At 42.6% G+C, this 19,558-nt stretch overlaps 1 protein-coding gene across 2 annotated transcripts in view; it reads left to right on the top strand.

Annotated features, from left to right (window-relative positions):
- Nucleotides 1-19,558, top strand: part of CCNY (cyclin Y) — a 248,728-nt gene that overhangs the window by 191,596 nt on the left and 37,574 nt on the right. For both annotated transcript variants that reach the window (XM_006871228.1, XM_006871229.1), the window contains one exon: nt 18,967-19,067. In XM_006871228.1, the coding sequence (XP_006871290.1) occupies nt 18,967-19,067 (101 nt within the window). The remainder of the gene's footprint in view (nt 1-18,966; nt 19,068-19,558) is intronic.

Here is a 19,558-nt window from a genome sequence, read left to right as displayed (position 1 = left end):
ATTGTTGTTGTTAAGTGCCGTTGAGTCAGTATTGAACCGTAGTGACTCTGCATAGGGTTTCCGAGGAGTAGCTGGTGAGTGTGAACCTCCGACCTTGCAGTTCAGACCCACCTTACAGAGCAGCGCATTAACCTACAGCACCACATCAGAACTCCAGGATGCAGATTAGGATACTAGAATGTGTGTTGTAACTCACGGTAACCCAGCCCAGGCCTCTGTGAAACCTCTCATCTCCTGCACAAAGAATGAAATCACACAGTTCTTGTGTTCTGCTCAAATGCAGTTGTTCCCCTGTTAACGAAGTATCTCCTAAAGTATCTTATGTAAGGAATGATCCAGTAACAACATGGCACCCCAACCTGTGATCAGACCTAGTTTCAGATGAGCACATTAGTCTGCCCACAATTGGGTATGGCATACAAAGAGCTATTCCAAGCGAACGGAAATATAATTTTGAGTGAAATTACCTGCAGATTCAGTTAGGCTAATAGAGCAACTGTGCTTTTCAGGTTTTGAGACTTGGGCATGAGTTAGAGCAGTAGAGAAAGGACGTAGATTTATAAGAATCAGATTGATCGTCACTGAGCACTTGACTGTACATGATCAAGGCTCTGTCCTAATTGGTTACATGTACTTAACTTAGCACAACAGCCTTGCTAGGCAGGAACGAGACATTAACCAAGTAAGTGCTGGAGCCAGGATTGGAACCTAGGTGGTCTGGCTTCAGAATCTTCGCACTTAACTCTGACCTGCTTCTCCAGGAGCTCGGGCTTTGTAGTGGCTAAGTGCTTGGTTGGTAACTGAAAGGTTGAACAGTTCGAACCCAGCAGCCCTCTCTGTGGGAGAAAGATGTGGCTTTCTGCTTCTGCAGATTTACAGCCTTGGAAACTGTATAGGACCATTCTAGTGTGTCCGATAGGATATCTTGTGAATCAGAACCGGCTGAATGGAAGGAAAAGGTTTGCTTTCAGGTTTTTGTACTGTTTCTCACATAGTAAAATCTATTCTCTAGTGGACAGGGATTGTTTAGCTTGTTTATCTGAAGGTTAGTGCTCACATTTATAATTCAATTTTTATAAAACAATCTGTAGGGCTCATTTCTGAATATGGGCCCAACTAAAGTGTGTCATTTATTAACTCTGGGATTGTACTTATTCTTTGCCCTTGTTTATAAAATCATTTTATTTTTCATTTGCCTTGTTGAAAGGAGTACTGTTTGTTTAATTTCTCTGCCAAGTCTCTGAAGAACCTATTTAGTAGGTGCTGCTAAGGTAATTTCAAAGAAGCTGTTTTTTAAGAAAAATGGAAGTAGTGGATGAGGCTGAGTCATCTAAGAGAGGTGAAGATGGTTCAGTTCTTATGGTGGGACCATTGTGTCCTGCAAACCCCACCCATCCATAGCGACCCTGTCTGCTCTGTAGAGTTACCCAGACTGTTGGTCTTTATGGAAGCAAACTGCCTCATCTTCTCCCACAGAGTGGCTGGAGGGTTCAAACTGCTTACTGTCCCTTTAACAGCCCACCCAACAAATCAGGTGTTTCTGACTTTTAACAAACAACATACATTATTAGCAAGTAAGAAGAGTAAACTTTGACCAGGAACGTTCAGGAGGGAATGGAACCCCAGCTGGAAAAAGAAAAGGATCCGTAACTGACTCAGAATAGCCCAAAGAGACTTAAAGGATTGTGTGAAAATAAGGTTACTTATAAAAGAATTAGTGCAGGTTTAACAACTTGAAACCATTTAAGGATAACTACTGTAAAGAGTATTCATAGCAAATTAAATCAGAGTGCATTATAAAAATTAATATTTTAATTAGCATCTGTTCTGATGGAATTGAAATGAGCAATTACAGGAAATGTAATACACATTGAAAAAAAGATGCACTTAGGTGTTTTTGAAAGACTTTAGCAAAAAGCATTATTTAAAGTTTATACTCCAAAGCTTGCTAAAGTTTTGACTTTGCTTTTTGTGAGCTTAGCTATTTTCATGTGAAAAGTTATGATTGTAAGCAGCTAGAATCCAGAATCACTTTCCTGAAACTTAAAGAGAAAAGTTTTACCTTAACCTAAGATTGGCAGTTCAGACCCACCTAGCCACTCCTTGGGAGAAGTCTGGAGGTCTGTACCCATAAGCAGTACAGCCTGGAAAACCTGATGCTGCAGTTTCAAATACCTGTGGGGTCACTATCATTGAAAATCAACTCACTGGCACCTAACAGCAGCACCAATCTGTGTGTAACACCCTCCTGCTAGCCACCTAGTGACAGTTTACCTAGAGTGAATTGATTCTTCTAAGAGGTTAAGGTAAGCTACTAAAGCAGAGTGAATCAGGAGCTGAGTGGCCAACCTCACTATGTCTCATTTGCTGTAGATACACCTGGAAATAAGAAAGCCTTGCTGGGCATACTGTGTGGTGTCATCCACGTGCAAACCAGTCCAAAGTATCTGTCTCAACATTGAAACAGGTGATCGCCGCTCTAGAGCCTTTGTGAAGGAAGTGAAGCATGAAGAGCAGGGGTGGGGTGGGGGATCTTTTTTTTCTGCCAATATGTACGACATCATTCGTGGGCCATACAAAATTATCAGCTTAAAAATTAGCCTGCTGTGTTTGGCCAAACATTTAATTAACTCACCCCTAATATCCAAGGTCACTGTGAGTCGGAACCGACTCCACGGTACTTAACAACAACAACAATGTGCATGTGGAGTCATGGTGTGGTGCTGTGGGTTAACACGCTGGATTGCAGTCATTTTGAACCACACAGTTAGCAGTTCAAGCTCATCAGTAGCTCCTCAGAAATCTCATACAGGGTCGCTATGGGTTGGAGTAGACTCGACAGCACTTAACAACAACGTACATGTGATGTTGTGGGTTAATCCACTGGACTGCAAAGTCGGTTTGAACCACAAGGTTGGTGGTTCAAGCTCACCAGCTGCTATTTGGAAGCCCTATAGGTTTGCTATGAGTTACCACCGACTTGACGGCACTTACCAACAACAAATGTTCTGACTGGAACTGTGGTCGCCTTGGCAGGGCCAATCCAAATGTTCTTGTAAGCTTTATATGGCCCAAGGGCCAGACGTTCCCCACCCTTGATCTAGAGAGTCAGTTGCTGCTTAACAGTATGAGTCACAGTGAACCTCTAGCATAAAGTGTGGAAGGAAAACAACTACAACATGAGGATTCTGAGAGGAAGCCACTTTTATTTTATTTGAAGCAGGTACTTAGTCAGAAAAGCCCCTTGAGAAAGGGACTCTTTTCCCCTTTGAGCAGAGGATCCCACCCCCAGCATCCATGTGTTCTCTGACTCTATGTGAGGGGGCTTCAAAAAGTTCCTGGGAAAAATCCATTCTGTTTTTTTTTTTTTTTTTTTAATGTTTTATTGTGAATTATATGGTAGTGTACATGAGAGAACTTTAGTTTTACATTCATTCCATCGTATATTGTTTCATTGCCATGGTTCCAGTTCCCTCCATGCATCATCAACCGACCAAAGGGTATACCCTACAAGTCCTCCCCCCAGTCTTCAGCACACAGTCCCTCTCCCTCTCTGGATCCAAAGTCCCCAGCCGCTTCATCACTCCACTTCATTGTCTCTGCCTCTATCTCAGGCATCGCTGCTACTCTGGGTAGGGTGCCGCTCTCGGCTCTTCTCCGTTGATGGTCCTAGAGACCTATGCTTCTAGACTGGACAGTTAATCACTCCCTTCCTTGCTACAATACGTCTACCTTTACATTTCCAACCCTCACAATCAGTCCTGATAGCAATCATTCACTATTGTATCACAAGTGACCCTTCTACATTTCATTTCATCAGCTCCGCGTAGACAGATTGGATAGTAACTCACTGGAGATTCTGCCTTCCTCCATGCCCCCTAGCTCTAGGTTCCCTCTTGAAAGCTTGCAAGCCAGTCACTTCTTGCCTTTGTAGCCCCCCCACCCTTTTGGGTATCCAATGTCCAAGTTGCCTATCTCTGTCTACTCTGTGTATGTAGGAGGTGGGAATGTTTCTTGCTGTAAGGATTTGTTCCCTCTTTTGAGTCACTGCATCCGGAGGTGTAGGGCAAGTTCATCAAACTGTATCAGGTAACTCTTTTTTTCTTCTTCTTTTTTCTCCTGGTTGAGCTCTGGTCATCCAGTCATCCGGGCCAGGTCACGTGGGGTACCATCTGCAGGTGTGGGCGTTCTTGTTCACATGCCCTCTCTTCCTGTCATCCGGTATTTCCACTCTCCACTTGAGTCCTCCGTGGCCATGCCACTGACTCTGGGCCCAGGAGTTCCCAGGCGTCCTCACACTGCATGCCAACCAGGTCCCCATCTGGGTCCACAGAAGCCCACCGAACATTGTAGGGCTTAGCTTGCTGCTTCATTGCTGCTTTTACCCCACTTCCCCCTAATGGTGATGCATGTGGTCACCAATCAGAGCGTGTATTTCCGTTGAGTCTTAGTCTTGGAACGGGGTCTGCACTGAGGGGACCCGACCCTTTGCCTTGATGTTTCCTGGGGAAGCCATTTGTTTGTTCTTGTAGTAACAGTCCATCTGCCTCTATTGTTTTGTATTTTTCCTGTAGGTCTTTCTTTCCCATTCTGTTTTTATTCCATTTTTCCATGATTTTTTTTTTTAATGTGTGTGTGTGTGCGTGTGTGCTCATATGTAGCTATATATGTTGTTTTTAGTCTTAGGTATCTAGTACTGCTGTAACAGAAATTCCATGAATGGATGTCTTTTAACAACCATAAATATATTCCTTCATAGTCTAGGCGGCTAGAAGTCTGAATTCAGTGCCGGCTCTAAGGTTTCCTCTCTCTGTCAGCTCTGGGGATGGGTCTCTGTCTCCTTTCAGCATCTGCAGGCCCTTGAAGATCCTTGGAGATCTCCTTGTGTCTTGTCATTTACCTTCCCTTGGACCCAGGAGTTTCTCAGTACATGGACCCTGGGTCCTTGGCTCTTTGGCTCTTCTTTCTTAGTAGTAACAGGTCTCTCTGATGACTGCTGATTTCACTCTTTTGTCTCGAAAGATAGTGCTTCAGGCCATGCCCCAGGAACTATGACAGAATTAAGAGGGTTACATCCCACCCATAATCCCTTGTTGGTTGATGACATCAGATCACATCATGAGGGATCATTACGTAAGTACCACATTACATTAGTGCAGACCTGCCAACCCACTGAGAGTCATGGCTTAGCCAAGTTGACACATATTTTGAGGAGGCACAGTTCAGTCCATTACATACATATATGAGGAGGGTTCAAAAATTCATGGGGAAAAAATTCTGTTATCTTTTAATTCCATCTTCCACAGTTTTTGAAAGCCCTTTTATGTGTGTGTATATATAAGTTGTTGTTAAGTGCCATTGAGTTGGTTCTGACTCATAGTGACCCTGTACAGAGCTTTTGAGGAGCAGCTGGTGAGTTTGAACCGCCAGTGTTGCTGTTAAAACCGACCTTGTGGTCGAGTGCTTATCTTGAAGCACCACATCAGAATAATACATATATATTGTATATGTACAAGGACCTCTGATAGCATAGTGGTTATGAATCACGCTGCGAACCTTAAGGTCAGCAGTTCGAAACTACCAGCTGCTCCGTGGGAGAAAGATGAGGCTTTCTGCTCCCGTAAACATTTACAACCTTGGAAACCCTGTACAGGATGGCTATGGGTTGGAATCAACTTGACAGCACTTAACAACAACAACAGCATTGCTCATTGTCATATTTTTTGTGTGACTAATCATTTGGGATAGGTTGCCTACAGCATGCCCTTTACACCCTTATATCCTGTTAAAATACTTCCCAAGAGCAAGGGTATTCTTTGATGTAATCACAACATTGTTACCCAAATCAAGTATGTAGAATTTTTACAGTTATTTTTAATAAGCTTTCCACATTCTAGTTTTGTTGAGTGGCCTAATAGTATGATTGGTAACATTTTCTTCTCTAGTATCAGATTCAGTCCAAGGTCAGACATTGCATTTAGGGGTCCTATCCCTTCAGTCTCCTCTAATCAGGAGCAGCTACTCAGCCTTTCTTTCTCTTTCATGACATCGATACATTTGAAGAATAAACCAAAAACCAAACCCACTGACATGGAGTTGATTCCAACTCAAAGTGCCCTTATATGAGCGCTGTTTTTCTGTTTCGTTTTTGTTTTCACAGAATACTTCTTGTTATGTGTGAAGGGTTCAGGAGAACATTTTTAGTCAAAATACTACAGGGAATACTCCCTTTCTCTTTTCAGGACATCAATCTGGAGACCACAGTATCCACATGACTTTTATTGGTGATGTTAGTTTTGACCACCCGGCATGGTGCTCTTCAAGTCTCCATGTATGTTTTCTGGGTTTCCCTGTGTGATGAATAAGCCAGCTATTGGGAAACAGTTTACACGACTATGCAAACCACCTGCTCTTTACTATCCCCACCCCTAGATTTTATATCCACTGACAATTCTTACTTGAACCAGTTTTTATTATTTTGGTGGCAGGTGGTAATCTATAGTTTGTTCCTAACTTTCATTATTTTGATACTTTTACATTATCCTAAGGAGCTCAGGTAGCGTAGTGGTTACAAGTTGGGCTCCTAACTTCAAGGTCGTCAGTTCAAAACTACCAACCGTTCCGTGGGAGAACGATGAGGCTTTCTGCTCCTGTAAAGATTTGCAGCCTCGGAAACCCTGTGCAGGGTCACTATGAGTCAGAACTGATTCCATGGTACTTAACAACAATATTATCCTAGATTTGGCTAGTGGCAGCCTTTACAAGCTGATTTTGTGGTCTTATCACGATAAGATATTCCAAGTACTTCTTGTATCTCTGCCTCAGTGCTGGAATCAAGCATTTCTCTAGGGAACCATGATTTCTTTAACTGGCAAATAGTATTGGAAAGCAAAATCTGGGCACTATGTGCGCTCGTTACTGCTGGGATGTCATCCAGCAGAAACAGCTAGGAAATGCACATATCAGAAATAACGGATTCATACCAATGCCTCTAATTTCCAATTCCACTCCTCCAAATTGGAAATTAGAGGCATTGGTATGAATCTGAGATTTCAGATCTGTGTATTTCCTAGCTGTTTCTGCTGGATGACATCCCAGCAGTAACGAGCGCATGTTGTGCCCAGATCCTGCTTTCCGATACTGTTTGCCAGTAAAAGTAATCAAGGTTCCCTAGAGAAATGGTTGATTCCAATTTCAGTCCTCCCAGTGGAGTCCCACTGTGGCACTGTAACATAAGCACTGGACTGCTAACTGGAAGATTGGCAGTTCATACCTACCAGCCGTTCCCTGGAAATGCTATACAGAGTTGCTATGAGTTGGTATTCAATTGACAGCACTTAACATCAGCAAGAAGTCTTCCCAGTAGAGATTTTTTTCTTGTCTCTTGTTTTTGAACCTTTTTTTCCCCCCTTTTCCTTTTAAAAAAAAAAAAAAAAGGCTAAAAATTGCTTGAGTATAATTTGTTGTTATGTGCCATGGAGTCAGTTCCTTCCAAGACTATAAATCTTTCCAGGTGCAGAAAGTCTCATCTTTCTGCCACTGATTATAATTGACATGCTATAAAATTCAGCCCTTTAAAGTATGTAACTCTATAGCTTTTAGTATATTGTGGAGCTGTATAACCATCACCCCAAAAAGAAACCCTACACCCTTTTAGCAGTCACTCCCCATTCCTGTCCTCTCCTCTAAGCCCCTGGCAACTACTAATCTACTTTCTGTCTATAGATTTGTCGATTCTAGATGGTTTGTATAAGTGGGCTTGTATAGCAGGTGGTGGTGGTCTTTTATGATGGCTTCATTCACTTAGTATAATGTTTTTCAAAGTTCACCCATTTCATGTAGCATGTAGTCAGTACTTCATTCTTTTCATAGTTTAAAATAATATTTCATTGCATGGCTATACCAGCTTTTGTGTATTCATTCATCAATTGATGACATTTGGATTGTTTTTTTCTTGTGGTTACTATGAACAATACTATGTATATATGAATGAACATCAGGCCTCCACAGTTTCCATCAAATCAACATTTTGAGTTACTGTTGTCATTTCGATCTCACATAGATAGCTCTGAAAAGAGCATAGCTCTGAAGGTTGACTTTTTTTAAGCTAAACTATTTATTGTTTGGTGTTAAGATTTCAGTGGTTATTTGTGGTTTAAGATTTAAAGATGATCTCAGGACTGTAGTTTCAGAGTTTCATCCAACCTTCATGGCTCTATTGTCGTTAAGTGCTGTTGAGTTAGTTCTGACCACTTAAAACAAAAGGTTGTACATCTTTGCAGGAGCAGAAACCCTCATCTTTGTCTGCTGGGCTCAAACTGCCAACTTTGTGTTTCGCAGTACATTGCTTATTTTACAGAGCTACCATATTCCCATCATGGCTCCATAGTCTGTATGAATTTGAAATTGTGATCTGCATTTTTCCCTTTCTGATCAGGATTCTTTGGTGATCAGAATGTTGAGTAATTGTAGCTAGCTAGGTACCATCTAGTTGTTCCAGTCTCATGGTAAAGGACGCAATTGTTCCTGGAGGCAATTAACTACACATTCTATGGCGTCTATTCCTGACTCTCTTTCTGCCTCTTGTTCCAGGTGAATTGAGACCAATTGTTGTGCCTTGGAAGGTAACTTGCAAGCTTTAAGAACCCCGGGCACTACACAATGAACTAGGAGGCAGTAGTCTTTGACTTTTAATACTTTTTGTTTGCAGTACTGTGAATTCTATGTTTAACTCTTAGCTACAGTAAGATTCTTTTAACTTCAAAACACAATTCTAGAGTGCAAAACCAATGTCTGCCCTGTAAACTATCACTTGATTCACAATAAAAACTTTACAAAAAAATGACCCAACAACTTTTTTATTTTTAACCGAATTTTGTTTTCATTTAAAAACTGGAAAAAAAAAAGTTTTCAAAAAAAGAAACAATCTTCTGGAACCAATAAAGTTTTAAACGATATAATCACTTTCATGGAGAAGTTTGAAGGTATGTTATTTAATAACAACTTGGTGTATAGCAAGAAGAACACTGAATTTTGTGTCAAACAGCCTTAATTCTGATTCTGGTGATACTTCTTTGCTTTATGATATGGCCAAAGTACTGTGTCACTTGGTAAAGTGCGTTAATTACATGTCTTGGAAAAGAGGAATGATAATTACCTGTCTTACCTATACCATAGTAGGGTGGTGGTGGTTATGTGCTGTGGAGTTGGTTCTGACTCATAGCGACCCTGTACAGGGTTTCCAAAGCTGTAAATCTTTAATGGAGCAGAAAGCCTCATCTTTCTCCTGTGGAGCTCTGATAATGTAGTGGTTACGAATCGGGCTGCGAACTGCAAGGTCAGCAGTTTGAAACAACCAGCTGTTCTGTGGGAGAAGGATACCATAGCATACATAATTTTAATTAGACAATAAAAAGTGGGATATATGAAGACCTTGAAAATATTTGCATTGTGCATATACCTTTGAATTCCCATGACAGCTTACAAATTATGCAGAAAAGGGAGCTCTAACAAAGTGTGGCAGCGGTAGTGAGGTTGGCCCAGGATCGGACATTGTTTCGTTCTGCTGTGCATGGGGTCGCTGTGAGTCGGTTCCGACTCGATGGCACCTGACAACAACAACAAAGTTTAAAAAAGGAACTCCAGTTCCATGAATTCTGGGCCATGTGCAGTCTATTCCCCAGTGTTTCTAAAGAACAAATTAAATATTTTAAGACTTACAGTTGGATAAACATTTACTGTATCCCCATCATTTTGGATTAAACTCACTTCCCATCCCACCCTATTCTTACAACCATAGCCTGGAATATATATATATACATATGACCATTGCATTCAAGAAGTGAAATAAATGAAGAAAAATGATGTTTTGGGAAATGAGTCTCCATTTCTTATTTAGCTGCCGCATGAATTCCGGTGGCAGTAATTCTGCAGGAGTTGCTTGGGGAGAGGGCCACCTGTGGGACTGGCCTCAGACATCCCTGTCCTCGGTTTTACCTCCCAACTAGTGTGCAACCATAGAGAAACTGAGACCTGACCCTGTGTTGAAGTGAATTGTAAACTTCATGGTTTTGTAGTAAAATCAAATGTGCATTCACAGTGGTGCAGAATTTTACCTCAGTTTCATTTACATAGTCTTGTTTTGGAGTCTTGGTATGGTACTGTAAGGTAAGCACTGGACTGGTGTTTTTTTTTTTAATGTAGTAATGCTTTTGCCCACCAGCTGCTTCTTGGAAAACACTATATAGGGGTTGCTATGAGTCAGAACCAACTCAACGGCACTTAACAACAACAACATTAGTTTATTAATACCTTGAGGTCAGAGATGAGGTTGTTTTGTTTTGTTTATTTTCTCTGTGTCTCTTGTGACTTCTTAATGTTGTTGAGAAGAGAACTCCCTTTTCTTGCCTCCCCTGCCATATCCTGGTGTGTACGTACGTTCTTCCTTCCATGATTTCATGAGGTGCTCTGTCCTCTGAGAAGAGCTTTGAGTTTGCACTTTGTCTATGGAACTCCACAGCCTGGCTTTCAATTTAACTCTGTCACTTAGCAGTGTTACGAGCTTAAGTAAAGGCAGCCTGTTCCCTTGTTTGTACAGTGCGGTGAATGCCAGCCCATCTCCTTCATGGTGATGCTGATACCTCATTGTCGGGCCCATAGTTGAATGTTCAATGGAAGGTGGTGGACATGGGGTAGGGGGTGCTGAGACTCAGTCTCTTTTCTGATGTCTCTCTGTTTTCTGTCCGCACATGTTCTACACACTGAGGCCTTCAGAGAATTTGTAGTACAGGAATGCATTGCAAATCTCACTGCCCTGTGCCCCAAGGAAGTGGTACAGAGTCCTGCCTTCTCTATCAAGGTCTTAGTTTACCCTCTTCAGAGTTTTGATGTTGTTTTAGAAAAATAATAGAGCTTTCATTTTTGGCAACTTTGTGTCTTTTTTAAACAAACTTTTATCAACTTTATTATAATAATGGGACTCTTGGTGTGGCGCTGTGGGTTTTAATATGCTGGAGTGCAAAGTCAGTTTGAACCACAGAGTTGGCAGTTCAAGCTCACCAGCCGCTCCTCGGAAACCCTATAAAGGGTCGCTATGGGTCGGAACCGACTTGACGGCACTTAGCAACATTCTAATAACATTACCTCCTATTTTTTCATGATGTATTTTTTTTGCATTGGGTCTTAACAAATCCAATGAAGTAGGAGGAGGAACAGTTATTGTCCAGTCACTGAAAGGAGGGTGTTAATGCTGCACAGACACCAGGTAACTTACAGCATTGATGGAGCATGGGTGGCTGCCCTATGGGTGCATTTTATAGGAATTAACCCATACAGTCCTCATAGGAAAATGGAGTTCGCTGTCCCTATTTTACAGATGAAACATTGCAGTGTGGGAAGGTTAAGCATAGGATAATGCCCAAGCCAGGACACTTTTGAGTATGAGAGAGAGGACTGTTAATGGTTACTCCCAGATAAACAAGGGTAAGCTAGGACGTATGAACATCCTGGTTAAGTCAATTGCCCAGGGCTGCACAGCCAGTAAGTGACAGGCCTTTTGGATTGCTGCCTATACTATTACCTAGTGTATGCTGGAGATCTCCACATTTACTGGTCCACAGCAGGGCCATGACAGAGGCAGGGCTGAAAAACACATTCTGACTCTCCATTGCTGTCTTTCTATAATACCATAGGTCTGTACTATGGCTCTGTATTCCCGCTGTCAACAAGAAGCTGAGCACTCATGCTTAGCTGTCCTTCTGCCTTTGAGACTCTCATCACATGATCATACCATCCTGTTCTTTGGTCACCTCATGCAACGATTGCCTGGTGATACATGGAGGAGATTGTAATCATAGCAGTGAAACAATGGTGTAAAACCAACATTCTCCCATGTAAACTACCACTCAATTCATAATAAAAAACATAAAAAAATTTTTTAAAAAAATTCATGCTCAGCGCACTTTAAAGACTCATCGCAACAGCAAGGCCATGTAACAAAACACAGGAGTCAAGCATGGAAAGGAAACTAGTTTTCAGTACTGTTTCCCTTGCATACCCAATTTCATTCCCACAGTGCGGCTGTGGGCCAGGGAATGACTCTCCATTTTTTCCATTGATGTTAAAGAAAGCTCTGAAAGGTGAACTGTCTTACTCAAACTCATCCTCATTTGTCTGTGTCATTCTGGGACATACTGGGTTTGAGGCCCACTTTTCCTTCCGAGTCACATCCTAGTGTAGGGTAAACCACTTAAAATCTAGGAAGACCTGGTCATATTAGATCATCTCCAATGTTGCTTTCAACTCTAAAATTCTGAGTTTTAATGACAGTATAAAATGTGATTGCTGGTTTTGCCCTTGACAGATGCTCTTTTTATTTGTTAAATATTATAAAGTATTCATTCTACCCAGACAGGGAAAGGAGCTAAAAGGTATGAAGTTAATTTGAAACTACAAGCTGTTTTGCAGGAGAAAGATGAGGCTTTCTGCTCCGGTAAAGATTTACAGCCTTGGAAACCCTGTACAGGGTCGCTGTGAGTCAGAACCAACTCCACGGCACATAACCACCAACCATCACAGATGTAGGGAAGGAGCCCTTGTGGCATAGGAGGTTAAGTGTTGGACTTCCAACTGCACGGTTGGTGGTTCAAACCCAATCCAGTACAGGGCTGTGTAGGCTGTAAATCTCTGAGGGAGCAGAAAGCCTCATCTTCTTCCTATGGAGCAGCTGGTGGCCTTGAACAGCTGACCTTGTGGTTTGCAGTCAGTGCTTATCCAACAGAGCCACCACACTCCAGAAAGGGGCAGAGGTAAGAAAAAGCATGTTGTTAAAGGAAAGCTAAGATGAGACAGTTAAAGAGACAAGCACAGAACCTGTAAAGTTATTTCACAGAGACCTCGGGAAAAGACAAGTTCCAGAAAAGGAGCTGCAGAGAAGTCAGGCTAACTAGAGATGGACAAGAGTCGTGGGGTTGGTGAAGAGGTGACCTGCAGGGAACAGGGACTCATCCTGAAGATGGAATGACCAGTAAATAGGAACTGAGAAGTTAGGTGTAAGTGCTACTGGAAAACTTGGTCTTTAAAGACAGTGGCAGGGGTGGAGGGAGCCTACGGGAGGCATTGTTGAAGTTGACACACTTTGGATTAATTAATCTGAGAGAGGAGTACTGGTGTGGCGCTCTAGAATAAAGCACTGAGCTACAAGGTCAGCAGTTCGAACTGCAAGGTCAGTGGTTCAATCTCACCGGCAGCTCCTTGGAAACCCTATAGAAGGTTGCTGTGAGTCAGAAGTGACTCCACAGCGTTAACAACCAACCATCTCCGAGAAGGAATCAAGTTGGGAGGTGTGAAAACTGCACAGAAAACAGAGCTTGATCACAGGGAGAACAGAGAGATGCCCATGGGGTGAACCTGCACTGTTGAGCTGATGGTGGAGGGGCGCCCTCAGCCTCAGAGCCTCAGGGGAGGCAGCAGCATAGACATCAGGGAGGCACACAGCCCTGAGAAAGATGGAGAGACTCAGGAAAGCAGTGAGGATGGCAGGGCAGTAACCCAGGTAGAGTCCCCTTCCTGTTAGCTCCTAAAACAATACAATCCCAATGCCTGGGGCCAATTGATGCCCTGGATTTGCAGTGTCTTGAAGTGAGTTTCTTATGGTTCTCACATTTCATATGTAAACCATGTCAAATTGACTGCTCAGAAGGAAGCAAGTGGATATGCCCCCCTGTCGGCCTCTCCAGGGGTTAGCAGAACCCTGTTGTTATGTGACCCTGTTTGGGATTTCCTAGGTGAGTTTGAACCGCTGAGACCTTGCAGTTAGCAATCCAGTACTTATCCTACACTGGGCTCTCGTAGAGGTTGGTGTTGTTAAGTGCTGCAATTCAAACCAACCTTGCCATTTCATTTTTCAAGAATAAGGTTTACAACTGTGGACTTGATTCACCACCCAATGGCAGCCGTTAAAGAATACTAATGTAAAGCACTTTCAGGTGTTAGTCGATAGAGCCGTTTTGTGAGGAAATCAAGGTAAGTAGTTGACTCTGTACTATAAAAACAAAACAAAAGAAAGCAAAAAACGACTTCTACTTGTGTTTCGTCACCAAGGCTGGAGCTGTTTCTCACAGCCACTCCCGCGAAGATTTAAAGCCTCGGAAACCCTATATAGGGTCAGTATAAGCTTGAACTGACTTGACGGCACATAACAACAACAACACAATTAAGTGCAGTATAAGAAGCATACAGCAAATAGCATTACGAGAATTAGCAAACTGCGACGCAGACTCACAGGGATCACCCGCTGTTACAAAAATGACGCCGAGAGGGTTGCTGTAAACCTCTAGTGTGTAAAACGCACAGTTATCTACGAAGTTCAATAAAGTGAAGAGCAGTGGCATGAAGTAGCACCTGTATCAAGTTAGTTCTGACTCATGAAGCCCTTGTGTGTCAGTTTGGAAGTGTGTTCTGGAGGGTTGTCAGTGGCAATGTTGTTTCAGAAGTAGATCACCAGACCTTTCTTCTGAGATGCCTCTGGGTGGATTTGACTTGCCAACCTTTGAATCAGTCGCCAAGCACTTGAGCTCTATGTCACACAAATGGTTAAAGTACTCGTCACCTCATCAAAAACCTGGCAGTGTGCGTGCACCCAGACGTGCCTAGGGAAAAAATACCTTGAGATCTACTTTTTAAAGATCTGCAGTTGAAAACTCTGTGGAACGCAATTCTGCTCTGACACCTAATAGCCGCCATGTGCCAGAATTGAATGGACAGTAACTAGTATGCACCTTCAAGGCTCTTACAGGCTAGACTTTAGAAGGAACACAGACAAAGGAGCGGAGGATGACAGTGTCATGGTTGGTGCCGTGGAGGACACCACCTGTGAGAACACACGGATCTCAGGTGGTGTCCCCAGGAATGACCTTTAGCAGAGTTCTGAGGGATGAATGAGTGTTGTGAAGGAAAAGGACCTTTGGGTAAGAACCAGCATTATATGAAAAGGTGTGAGAGATGATGGCACTTGTGGAGGATAATAGGAAGACTAAACTTTGTAGTTGTTGTTGTTAAGTGCTGTAGAGTCGATTCTGACCCATAGTAACCCTGTATAAGATTTCCGAGGAACAGCTGGTGAGCTTGAACAGCCGACCTTGCAGTTCAAATGGCTTTGCAGTCTGGTGCATTAATCCACAGTGCCACACCAGGACTCCAGACTTTGTAGTTAGGCGGACATATACTCGAGATCTGGTGTATTAGTTGAATGTTGGGAAAGTTACTTCATTTCTCTGACCTTCTTTTGCTTATCTGCAAAATGAGTATGAACCTCTCACAAGGTGGTTGTAAGCTGCAGATGAATAGGCATGACTTGGAAAATCCTGCAGACCGGGAAAAACATTTTGGCAGTGACTGATGATCTCTCAAATTTATAGAAAACTTCACCACCATAGCAACGAAAAGACAAATCATCCAATTGAAAGTGGTCAGAGGACATGAACAGACACTTCACTAAAGAATACATTTAGGTGGCCAACAAACACATGAAGAAAGCCTCTTGATCCCTAGCCGTTGTTGTTAAGGCCCGTAGTGACCCTGTAGAGAGAGGGTTTCCAAGGAGCAGCTGGAGAGCTTGAACCACCGACCTTGCAGTTCAAATGACTTTGCAGTCTGACGCATTAGCCCACAGCGCCATACCAGGACTCCACGTTAGAGAGATGCAAATTAAACAGCAATGAGACATCACCTCACCCCCCAATAGTAATATCAATGATCCAGAAAACAGACAACAGCAAGTGCTGACAAGAGTGTGGAGAGACTGGAACGCTCACACACTGCTGGTGGGGCTGAAAATGGTTTAATTACTGTGGAAACTGGCATGGCACTTCCTTAAAACGTTAGAAATAAAGATACCATGATGGTGATAAGTGCTGCTTATCACTGGTCTCTGTCAGTTGGAATCTACTTGATGGAGTGGGTTCAGAAAAGACTAAGTCTTGCACTGAGGTGAGAGGGGGAGATAGCTGTATCTTTTTCCAGGCAGGGAGATGCAAGAAGGGACTGAACGCTGCTCAATTGTCTCTTGAGGCAGCAAGCCTCATTTTTCTCCTGCAGAGCAGCTGGTGGGTTTGAACAGCCAACCTTGTGGTTAGCAGCCCAGTACTTATCCTACAGCACCACACCAGGACTCCAAAACTTAATGTAGGAATTGAAATTTTTAAACAATTTGGAAGCTGAGCCTGGTATCTAATGGCAAAGTGAGGGCTTTAAGGGTGCCCAAACTCCCAGCTCAGGGGACCCCAAAGCATGACAGAATCCTGTGGTGGATTTGGTTTTGCGGTAAAGCACTCTTAACTCTTAGGGGCTGCCTGTCCCGAGGGAGGGATGGTCTTGTGAGTTAGCTAATGAAAGTGATACTGTTGCTGGAGAGAGTGGCTAATCCAAAGGGACTTCTCCTCCCCTCTCCTCCCTTCTCCTCCCCTTCCCTTCCCTTATTCTTGACAGTTGCTGTTGTCATACTACAATCGCAAATCACAGGAAATAATTGGAAACTTCCCCACCCCACAAAGAAGTCAAATTGTTCCTTTGCCTCATGATAGGTGGTGGTGGTAGTGGTTATGTGCCGTGTAGTCGGAACCGACTCATAGTGTCCCTGTACAGGGTTTCCGAGGCTGTATATCTTTATGGGAGCAGAAAGTCTCATCTTTCTCCCATGGAACAGCTGGTAGTTTTGAACTGCTGGTCTTGCGGTTCATAGCCCGATTTCGTAACCACTACACTATCAGATGTTATTCCTAAAATTGTCCTATACCTCAACCACTCATTAGTGCATCAGTTAATTACAGACTTGTAAAAGATGGTGTCTTGCATTTTTTATTGTTTGTAGCAGATTTTACATCTATGGGGAAACTTTCATAAGGATTTTTAAAGCTTGCTACTGGTATGACGCTGTGGGCTAAGGTGGCAGGGTGCAAAGTCGTTTGAACTGCAAGTCGGTGGTTCAAGCTCACCAACTGCTCCTTGGAAACCCTATACAGGGTCACTATAGGTCGGAATTGATTCGATGGCACTTAACAACAACTCATATATGTAGCTATTAATAGATTATTCTTAATATTTCTTATGTGTCGTACATGTGCTTGTTATGTGAGCTTGGGGGGGATAAAAAGACTTGTTTGGAATGTCTCTTGATTGTCTTAGTAAGAATACTGTGTTTAATAAACGTGAAGATGCCTTGTTAAAATTGACCTTTAGTTGGAACTTGAACTTTACCATGCTTTTCCCATGCCCTTTTCTTCCACATACACATAACCATGTAAGGTTGATTAGTCAAGTCCCAGAATAGGCCTTATCTTTCGAATTTCCTAAGTTTGGTTACTTCCTCTAGACCCACATTCCTTTTAAAAATCTGTGCTCACTAGGGCCTTTATGGTTCAGTAGTACAGTGCCCTCTAGCTGTAATATAAGGAACTGGATAGCCCAAACTGACTCCGTTTTTTATTTAGTTTTAAGAAGAGGTTGTTCAGAACATGCTGTTTACCTTTCGTTCTCAGACTGATGGCAGGGCATTTGGTCTCTAGTTAACCTTAAGGTTTTCTTACATTCATCATTTATGTATAAGTAGAAATTTTGTTAGAGGCAGCCTGGTCAGGCAGATGGTTCTAACATCCCCAAGAGATAGGTGTTTTGTATTCTCTGGTTGTTGACAATGATACTTAGACCTTAACATGTTGTTGTTGTTGTTAGGTGCCATTGAGTCGGTACCAACTTATAGCAACCCTGTGCACAGCAGAACGAAACACTGCTAGGTCCTGGGCCAACCTCACAATTGTTACCACACTTGAGCCATTGATGCTGCCATATTGCCAATCCATCTCAGTTGGGGGTCTTCCTCTTTTTCTCTGACCCTCCACTTTACCAAACATGATATCCTTCTCCAGCGACTGTTCCCTCCTGACAATACGTCCAAAGTATGAGAGACGAAGTTTGGCCATCCTGGCCTCCAAGGAGCACTCTGGGTGCACTTCTTCCAACACAGAACTATTGGTTCCTCTGGTGGCAACCCATGCATGGCACTTTCAGTATTCTCCTCCAACACCATAACTCCAAAGCAACATAGGCCCAGGCAAATGGTAACTTGGCTCTTGTTCAGATAATTTGAGTTCTCAGTTTTTCTGTTGAGCAAGAAATACCTAGATTGATACCTACTAGACATATTGCCCAAATAGTTTCTAAAAATCTATTTCTAGCATTCAGTTTGGTGTCATCCATTTATCATTAAATTTTCTTTACCGGTACCTTTCAGAAGTAGTTGTGAGGCTTAAGGTTTTCCACTGACCTCAAAAGTGAACACAGCTGTGACAGAACCGGCCATGACACTGAGCAGGCACGCTACCTAAAAGTTCACTCGTTTGTTGTATTTCAAAAGTACCAGATAATTGTTCTCTTTGTATTTTACTTCTGACAGTAGATTGCTTTCTTTTCTTTGTCCTTTCGTTTCCTGGATTCTAAATCAACATTGAATGCATCTCCCAAGGCTCCCAAATCAACTATACCCCAAGGAGAGACAATAGGTCCTGTAAACTCATGTTTTGATCTTGATGTATAAAATCAGGAGGTGACCTTAATTTCGGGCTTTCTTTGGCATGGTGAGAGGTATACTCCTTGTTCACACCGTTCCTGGGGCAGATTTTTTTTTTTTTAAATGGATTTGCAACGGAGAACTCTGACAACTCTCTGACGCTTGATTGAAAGTTTGGCATTCTGATGAGGGAAGCTTGGGACGGGATGTGGTGGTGGTGACTGTTTTATTTGGAAGAGCAGGGAATTAATTTCATGATGTATGCAGTGGTTTTGTGCTACGTTTATGGGTGGTGGTTAACAATTCTTGCTAAGCCTTTTTCGTCTATTGTTCAAGGGCTGATGTCCTGGAAGAATTGTGAACCCTGTGTAATTGTCCTCGTCTTGTTGTCCATTGTTTTCCAGCATCCTCCAGGACAAATAGCACGGAAATACAGCTCCTGCTCCACTATTTTCCTAGACGATAGCACAGTCAGCCAACCAAACCTCAAGTATACAATTAAATGGTGGGTATACGGACTTGGGCTTAACTGAAGTTGTTTTGGGGTTTTTTCCCTGTTCTTTTTCTAAAAAGTGAAAATTTTTGGTTAAAGTGTATACTTGGACATGTTATTATTTACATGAAAAGACTAAAATTTGTAAGTGAATATTTAAAATGCCTTTTAGATTTTTAAGTATTCTCTCTATACACACCCTCGGAAACCCTGTACAGGGTCACTATGGGTCGGAACCGACTCGATGGCACTTAACAACAACAACAACAACAACTCTATACCTCTGGTTGTTACTGTTCTGTAGTGGTTACGAATTGGGCTGCGAACCTTAAGGTCAGCGGTTCGAAACTACCAGCCGCTCCGCGGGAGAAAGATGAGGCTTTCTACTCCCGTAAGGATTTACACCCTCAGAAACCCTATACAGGGTCGCTATGGGTCAGAACCGGCACTTAACAACAACAACTAGCATACGTCTGCTAGTATTTTACATTCTGAGTAAGACA

This window comes from Chrysochloris asiatica, unplaced genomic scaffold, assembly GCF_000296735.1.
Source record: "Chrysochloris asiatica unplaced genomic scaffold, ChrAsi1.0 scaffold00164, whole genome shotgun sequence".
Taxonomy (NCBI): domain Eukaryota; kingdom Metazoa; phylum Chordata; class Mammalia; order Afrosoricida; family Chrysochloridae; genus Chrysochloris; species Chrysochloris asiatica.
The sequence above is the reverse complement of the archived record's forward strand: the minus strand, read 5'-3'. Positions and strand labels throughout refer to the sequence as shown.